An 8785-nucleotide genomic window follows, 5' to 3' on the forward strand; every position below is an offset into this window, starting at 1 on the left:
CGTCGGACACAGACCGCGACTCAGGAGAGAGGAAGACCTGCCCGTTAGGTTAAAAAAGACATTGTTCACTACAGATTATTTTGGTGTTTTTGTCTTGTTAAAATGGGTGGGGGTGTCGGCGACATAGCAGCGTAAACACAGAAGTACTAGCACCCGTGACATCACGCGTGAACTACCCTATTCTTCTTCTTCAGGTTTTAACGGCAGCTTGCTCCCATTGTTGTTGCATTACTGCCATCTATCGGATCCTAATATATTTCCTTCAAATCCTCATCATGATCCCAGAATTTTTTAAAAAACGAAAAATCTTCTTATTCCCCTCAATACTATTTAACTTTTCAACCACATTCTCAAATTTCAATTCCCCATCAACACCTAATACTGTTTTTAATAATGTTCTTTGATGTACATATTTTCTGCAACTAATAAAAAACGTGTTCCATTGTTTCTACATTTCCACACCAACTACAAAAACCAGTAGGATTTTTCCCCATCTTAAAAAGAGTGCCATTTAATAAACTGTGACCGGTTCTTATTCGATTTATGATTATCTCCTCCCTCCTGTTTATTCCTTTAATCCTTGTGTCATGATTTGTCTTTGGATGAACCCGGACACAGCACGCACACACAGAGCTAGTTCTTAAAGTGAGTTTATTGAACAGGATGGAAGGTTAATGACGAGAGGAACCAGAGTCTTTTATGGACGGAGATGAAGGGTATAGAAGCCGGCTGACAGGAGAAGTGTGAGGTGACTGACCAGGAGGAAACTCTGGAGCGGAGGACTTGAGACCGTGGAACAGCTGCGGAACCGGAGATCGTGGAACTGAGTTGCAGAACATGAGACCGTGGAACTGCTGCGGAACGTGAGACCGTGGAACGTGAGACCGTGGAACAGTTGCGGATCTTGAGACCGTGGAACTGAGTTGCAGAACGTGAGACCGTGGAACTGCTGCAGAACGTGAGACCGTGGAACTGCTGCAGAACTTGAGACCGTGGAACTGAACTTGAGACCGTGGAACTGCTGCAGGACGTGAGACCGTGGAATAGTTGCAGAACTTGAGCAGAACGGAACCCAGGAGACGTGAACAGGAGAAGAGAACTTGAGCAGGAACAGAAGCGTGTCTAGAGTTGAGGCTGGCTGGAACAAAACTGAAGTGAAGGCTTCTGACGGAGCAAAACATGAAAACTGAGCTGATACAGGGTTCTGGCAGAGACTGAGCAGGAGAAGAACACTACGGACCGGCGAGCAAGAACAGACTGAGGTGAGTATAAATAAGGGTGGAACCAGGTGAGAGCAGTAGAAGGTTGATTGCAGCCTGACAGGTGGAATCAATTATTCTGAGCAGGGAAGGGAGAGAGGCAGCGAGGCTCAGACTGCAGCCTACAAGCTGCATCCTGACACCTTGTTACATCAACTGTTTTTTGTACCCTATACAGCTGCCTTCCATTTATTTCATTATCCCATTTAATTTTCCATATCTTCTTACTTTCTGTCCAAACTATACTTTTGCCTTCCGATTTTGATAACTTTACTGGCATATCAATGTCTTCTTTTTTAATAGTCTCCTTAGCCAACCTATCTGCTCTTTCATTTCCAAAAATGCCTACATGAGCAGGAGTCCAAAATAATAAATTTTTATTTTGTTCGAATATTCTATAATAAACAGCCATAATCTCATATAATATATTTAGATTTTTATTTGTACATCCCTTTTCTATACTTAATAATGCCGATAATGAATCAATACAAATTATTATTTTATATATATTATTATCCTCCACCCATTCTAAAGCTAATAATATAGCACATAATTCTACCACAAATATACTATATAAGATAATTAGATGTTCTTTTTGAAATATTAATTTTTAATTCAGGAATCACTACAGCTACACTAGTTGCTTCATTTTGTGGATTTTTCGAACCATCAGTATAAATTTGCAAATAATCATTATATTTAATCTGTATTTGATTATAAAATTCTTGACATATTTAATATATTTATTTTCTTAATATTTAATAATGATCTATCTATATTAATATATTTCCATATCCATGTAGGTCTCAAAGGCCACAATACTGTTGGACTGAATTCTTTGTTATATACATTAAATGTTTTTGCTCTATCATCCCCAATCCATCCAAAACTATTAAATTGACCCTTTCCTCTTTCCCATTCTGAGTATTGCGGTGAACGCCCCTTTTTACGTCAGCTGTTTGAGCGTGAGCACACAGCTTACGAGGTGAAATCAATCACAACAAGGTGAGACAAACTTCCTGGCTTGAGCAGAAGGACTGCAGGGAAAAATATAAAGTTTGCCATCCTATCCGGGCAGGAAAAAAAGAGCTGTGCAAGGTTTGTGAAGCAAAGAACTGAACAGACAGCCGGTAAGCTCTTGTTTGATCCTCTTGTTGTGAATGCAAGGTATGCGCTGCTGCTGATGAGGCATTGAGATATGAGAAATGTTTGTAGCGTGGTTAAACTGCTTTGATATTTTTGATGCATTTTTATAATCAGTAATTAAAAAGTAGTTTGTCCTAACTTAAAGATAAAACCATAATCTATTTTCATAAATGTATTTAATGATAAATTGTTCAGAACTGATTTTTACAATGTGCAATAGAGTAAATGTTTGTTTGTTTGATTTGTCTTTTAAGGTTTTTCACCTGCTACTAATAATTAATGATTAACTGTAAATAACACAAGAAGAAAAATAAATGGAACAACAGTCTGGTCATTGAGTGGAATCCAGTTTAAAGTTCAGCTTGGCACACCCTTCAAGTGTGGAAACAGCACAGCAAAGAAGTAAAACACTTGACACTGAACAAGACAACTTGGTTTGTGGTTTATTTATGGTCTTTTGCTACCACCTGGTGGTGGCAGCTGGTTCGAGCAAATTCCAATGCTGTCAATTTCAAAAGATTAATAATATATGGTTTGATGTGAGTTCCCCACGCCACCACGCCGCCCTGCTCCATCGAATCCAGTTGGGCCTGAAATCCACAACACACCAACATGTCTTCTTTCTCTGGACTCAGTTTCATGTTGATTAGCTCAGAGGGGTAACATAACCAAAGTTTACAACAAAACATGACACTTCCTGTTGTCAGGGGGCGTGGCTTAAGCAATGTCATCATTTGACCATTGGATATTGTAGGAGACCTGATGGTGATCAACTACTGAAAGTTTGGTGGCTCTGTGAGTTTTTGTGTATGAAATATAACAGTTTGTGTTTCATGGCGAGTAGGTGAACTTTGACCTCTGCTAACCCCCCTTCACCATGCTCAAAAACTCACCGTTTTGATAACTTTTAATTGGCCATGCCTTATGATCAGACTGTCCGAGTTTCAAGCCGCTCGCTCAAAATCCCTAGGACAAGTTCGATCATATACCAATGCTGTAAACCTAGAAAATTTGGTCAAATTACGACCATCAATCTAAAATGGCCAACTTCCTGTGATACTTGCACTATGACATTAATTGTAAATTTTGAGCGTCTTGTTGAGCTCTACAACTGTAACAAATCTCATGTCTCTACGATGAAGTAAGTAAATAGCAAAGGGTCCTTTGAAAATTGCTAGGTGGCGCCGTTGAGGCATTTTTCTTTTGACTTTTGTGACGACCTTAAAATACAAAATTTTTAAAAAGTCACCATGCATCTGCAAAGTTTGGTGAGTTTTTGAATATGATAAAGCCCCCAAAAAGGCCCCTCTTTAGGGTGGCAGATTAATAATAATTAAAGCCGCAAGTGGCGATGAGCGGCCCTTGCAGCCAAGCACCGCTGGGGTATGCGCACCGCCTGCCGCCAGCCACCGCAGAAGCTGTCACGCATCTTCCCCGCCCGTCCACCAGGCAATACACACGTATGCGTTCGGCCGAACTCCCCCACGACTCATAAAAAAATCTGGTGCAGATCGGTCGATGCAGCGAGGAGATACAGCTGTTGAATAATAATGCATTTGCCACCAGGCCGGACTAAATCGTTCGGCGGGCCGTACGTTTGACACCCCTGGTTTAATCATTAGTTTACTGGTTGAAATGCAGTTCAAAGTCTTCAGCTGATCCAAAATGCTGCAGCAGGAGTTATGGAGATAGTTTCCTGCCAAAAGGTTGTACACAAAAAAGGTGTTGCACACAAATAAAACTTGTTTTGCACACAAAAAGATATGTTTCACACAAAAAAATTGTTTTGCAAACTGTCCGCCAACCTTGCACTCAAAATATCATTTATAAGTTTTCCTCCAGTACAAAATGGTCTCTGCTCGCACAAAACAGCCTCTGCTTGCATAAAACAGCCTTCATCGTTTGCTGATGACGGAGCTATTTGGAAACGTGGAAGGAATGTTAAATTTATTGTAGGGAAAGTCCAAAAAGCTATTCATAAGATTGAACAATGGTCTTACAAATGGAGTTTTACATTTTCGGTAGATAAAACAAAGAAATCAAGAAGTACGACTGAAGTTATATAAATCAACATTGTACTGTTCTCTCTATGTGTTTTGCTCTAGCGTGAACACAGATAAACAGCCAGCCAAACTCCTTATTAAAGAGCCAGGAAATGAGTGGCTTGCTCCTTTATTATCGTCTTACACATTTAGTCAGCATTTCTGACTGCTTTGAATTCGGTGTAAAACTAGAAAAGAAAGATACAAAAAATGGCTTAATAAACTGCCATGTAAATATCAGTATTAACATATCAGCTGCATAATATTAACTCAACAGGCATTTTCACAGCCGGCTAGAAAAGCGGCAAATTAGCAAGTAAACACACACACTGCTGTCACACAGACCACAACATTTTACCGTTCCTTCATACACAAAATACCCATAAAAGATGTTAACATATTCAATTTCAATTCAATTTTATTTATATAGCGCCAAATCATGAAACATGTCATCTCAAGGCACTTTACAAAGTCAAGTTCAATCATATTATACAGATTGGGTCAGATTATACAGATTGGTGAAAAAGGTTCCTATATATGGAAACCAGTTGATTGCATCAAAGTCCCGACAAGCAGCATTCACTCCTGGAGAAGCGTAGAGCTACAGGGAGAGTCGTCTGCATTGTACATGGCTTTGCTGCAATCCCTCATACTGAGCAAGCATGAAGCGACAGTGGGAAGAAAAACTGCCCCATTAACGGGAAGGAAAATCTCCGGCAGAACCGGGCTCGGTATGAACGGTCATCTGCCTCGACCGACTGGGGGTTACAGAAGACAGAGCAGAGACACAACAAGAGAGACAAAAAAGCACAGAAGCACACATTGATTCAGTAATCTGTTCTACATTAGATGGTAATAGTGGGTGATCTGGCTTCTCTGAATGATGTCACAGTTAACAGAATGCCAGACCAGGTGTACCTACTATGAAGATAAAAGAGAGAGAACAGAAAGTTAAAGCAGAAATGACAACACGTAATACATAATTGAAGAACAGTAGAACTCTATAGAGTGAGAAAATTAGATCCTGATATCCTCCAGTAGCCTAAAGGTAGCTCAGAGTAACATGAGCCACTCTAGTTATAAGCTTTGTCAAAAAGGAAGGTTTTAAGATTAGTCTTAAAAGTAGACAGGGTGTCTGCCTCACGGACCAAAACTGAGAGTTGGTTCCACAGGAGAGGAGCCTGATAGCTAAAGGATCTGCCTCCCATTCTACTTTTAGAGACTCTAGGAACCACCAGCAGACCTGCAGTCTGAGAGCGAAGTGCTCTGTTAGGAACATACGGGGTAATCAGAGCTCTGATATATGATGGAGCTTGACATATATCTTATCGAATCTGTAAACAATGAGCAACACTTACAACCATTGCTTTCTGAGAGAATAACTGCATTATTGCAGCCCTGTGAAGATAGCCGTTTCTCAATTCACGAGAACGCGAGTCCTTACTCTCGGTAAGAACACAGGAAGATCGGAATTGACGAGAACGCTAGTACGCAGCACGTAGGGGAGAGTGAGGTAAAGTGAGACACTGGGTAATGTGAGACATCCCCTGTATCTAGGCAACAGAACACATTTGTGCCCATGTGACCATTTTGTTTCCAAGCTCCTCCCATTTCCCCTTTGCCATAAAGGAGAGAAGCTCATTTTGCTCAGGTAAGCATGTTTTTTCCAACAAAATGTGTTTTTTGCATGTAAAAGTTAATTTTCTTGCTGTCAACTTAATCAACTGTTGTGCCAAAGCAAATTGATTCTAGTAGAAAAACATATCATACCTGTTGATGAATTACCAACATATAAAACCATGTGATGGTGCTAGCTGAAGGTTAACCTGAATTGCTAAGAAAGGTCATTTTTTTAAAAATGGTGGAGGTGGGGTAAATTGAGACAAATGCTGTGGGATAAAGTGATACAGTGTCTTACTTTACCCCCACCATGAGGCACAGGTTAAGTTTAGTTGTAAACATATTTTAATGTAATATTACACTGCATATGTAATGTAATATTACTATTAATTACATATTAATTAATATGTAATGTTACATTTTTATTTTAAATGTCATAAACATTGTAGAAAAGCCATCATGCCAAGGAAATACACCAGGAAGACAACCTGGGGCAAAACACCCCTCGAGGAGATGGAGAGTGCAGCCGCTAAAGTCAAGGAAGGAAAGAAGTCTCTAAGAGCAGCTGCAAGGGATAGAAATATTGACAAGTCAAGCCTTTTAAGATTCATAAAGAAAAAAGAGAAAGGGGAAGTAAAATCGGTAGCCTGGGGTGCAGTAGCTGAGGCAAAGATAATTATTACAGATGAGATGGAGGAGGAGCGTGCCAAACACTTGAAACAACTAGTTTCATTGGCCTTCTTCCAGTTAAGTCCCATCAACTGGCCTTTGAATATTCAGAAAGAATAAATATCCCTGTCCCTGACAATTGGACAAAGACACAATGTGCAGGTAGGCTAGGGTGTGCAAGAGATCACATGATTCTGTAGGTTAATTAAGGCCAACTGATCTTGGCACACAGCTAAATCTTATAATAATGAATTGTCTACTCTAGGTGAAGATTGGTTTTGCAGCTTCCTAGCACGTCGCCATCTCTCTATCCGAACTCCAGAGGCAACATCCCTGGGAAGAGCTACAGCCTTCAATAAAACTACAGTCAGGGAGTTCTTTGACAATCTGGCTGTAGTTATGGACAGGTGACAGAATTAATTATTTAGTCGCAAATGCTTTACAGAGGCATTACCTGTAAGATTTGGCTTTGATTCTGATAAGGTTCTTACTTTGCCTCTCATCTTTAACAGGCATGCCTTCCCTCCACACATGATTTACAATGTGGATGAAACAGGTGTCTTTACGGTACAAAAGCCACAGCAGGTACACTAGAGGGCATATTACCAGTAGTAGAATACTGGTTGCACATGCCATTGATTCTAAACTTTCTATTTGATCAGGTTGTGACGGAGACAGGAAAAAAGCAAGTTGGTTCTGTCACATCGGCTGAAAGAGGAGAACTGGTGACTGTGGTGTGTGCAGTGAATGCTGCTGGGAATGCCATACCTCCCATGTTTGTCTTCCCCAGAGTCAAGTTTAAGGATTGCTTCATGACAGGAGCACCTCCAGGAGCCAAAGGTACCGCCACCAGAACGGGATGGATGAATGAAGACATCTGGCCTGAGTTCCTTGATCACCTGATACAGCACACTAACTGCACCCCTGATCGTCCCATGCTGCTAATCCTGGATAATCTAAAAGCTGACATCTCACTCAAGGCAATAGAAATGTCCAAGAGCAACGGAATTGTTCTGCTCACCCTCCCACCCCACACATCCCATCGCATGCAGCCTCTCGACGTGACCGTGTATGGCCCGTTCAAGACCCAATACAGCCGTGCTCTTGATGGGTGGATGAGGTCTAACCCCGGCAAAACAGTCTCCATCTACCAGACTGCAGGACTTGTGAATGAGGCTTTCATGTCAGCAGTGACACCACGTAACATCACTTCTGGATTTAGGTCCACTGGGATTTCCCCATATAACCAAGACATTTTCCCTGATGAAGCGTTTGCACCATCCATGGTGTTAGACCGGCCAAACCCTGAGCTGCAGCCTGCCAATGCAGATGATCTGGATGGTCCACCCCCTGCAGATGATCCACCTGCAGACGAACCACCAGCTGCAGATAAATCACCCGCTGATGCTTATCCATTCACTGCGCATGGCCCACATGGATGTGCCTCGCCAGCTGATTCAGATGTGCTACGTGTTCCCAGCCGAACTGGATATGTGTCTCCTCGTGAAATACTACCACTTCCCAAATGTCCCCCCAGAACACAAACCAAACGAAAGCGTGTGAAGACAGCCATCATAACTGATACTCCTGAGAAGCAGGCAATTGAAGAGGCTTATAAAAAAAGACAAAAGAAACTGGCGGGGGAAAAGCAAAATAGCAAAAAAAGGGAAAACAGAAAAAGAAAGCAACCAAAAGGAAAATTGTAGTTAGCAGCTCTGAGGAGAGTGATGTCCCTGTCCCATTTGATAATGAAGAAGAGAGCTCTGAGGATGAAAGAAGTGATCCAGGAAACAAAGATCTGTCTGTGAGTGACTTTGTCATTGTCATGATGCAGCCTGAAGGCTGCATTCTGAACACTTCCTCGTCCCTTCCTCAGTGCAGTCCTGATTGGGAACACCTGACAGGGAACACCTGACAGGACTGCAATCAGCCACGGACTCGCTTCACCTGCTCTCACCACTATAAGACTCACCTTCAGTTTGTCCTCGTTGCCGATTCGTCTCAGTCTCCTGAACACCATGCCTGTCTCGTTCATGCTCGTCTCCTGGT

General features: G+C 41.6%; 1 protein-coding gene across 1 annotated transcript; it reads left to right on the top strand.

Annotated features, from left to right (window-relative positions):
* The first annotated feature begins 7097 nt into the window (after window positions 1-7097).
* Window positions 7098-8299, top strand: LOC118565481 (jerky protein homolog-like). Its single transcript, XM_036145892.1, has 4 exons — window positions 7098-7143; window positions 7249-7321; window positions 7399-8022; window positions 8093-8299. The coding sequence occupies exons 1-4, from the start codon at window positions 7136-7138 to the stop codon at window positions 8297-8299; spliced, it is 912 nt and encodes a 303-aa protein (XP_036001785.1). The 5' UTR covers window positions 7098-7135.
* The last annotated feature ends 486 nt before the right edge of the window (window positions 8300-8785 follow it).

Source organism: Fundulus heteroclitus, chromosome 13, assembly GCF_011125445.2.
Source record: "Fundulus heteroclitus isolate FHET01 chromosome 13, MU-UCD_Fhet_4.1, whole genome shotgun sequence".
Lineage (NCBI taxonomy): Eukaryota > Metazoa > Chordata > Actinopteri > Cyprinodontiformes > Fundulidae > Fundulus > Fundulus heteroclitus.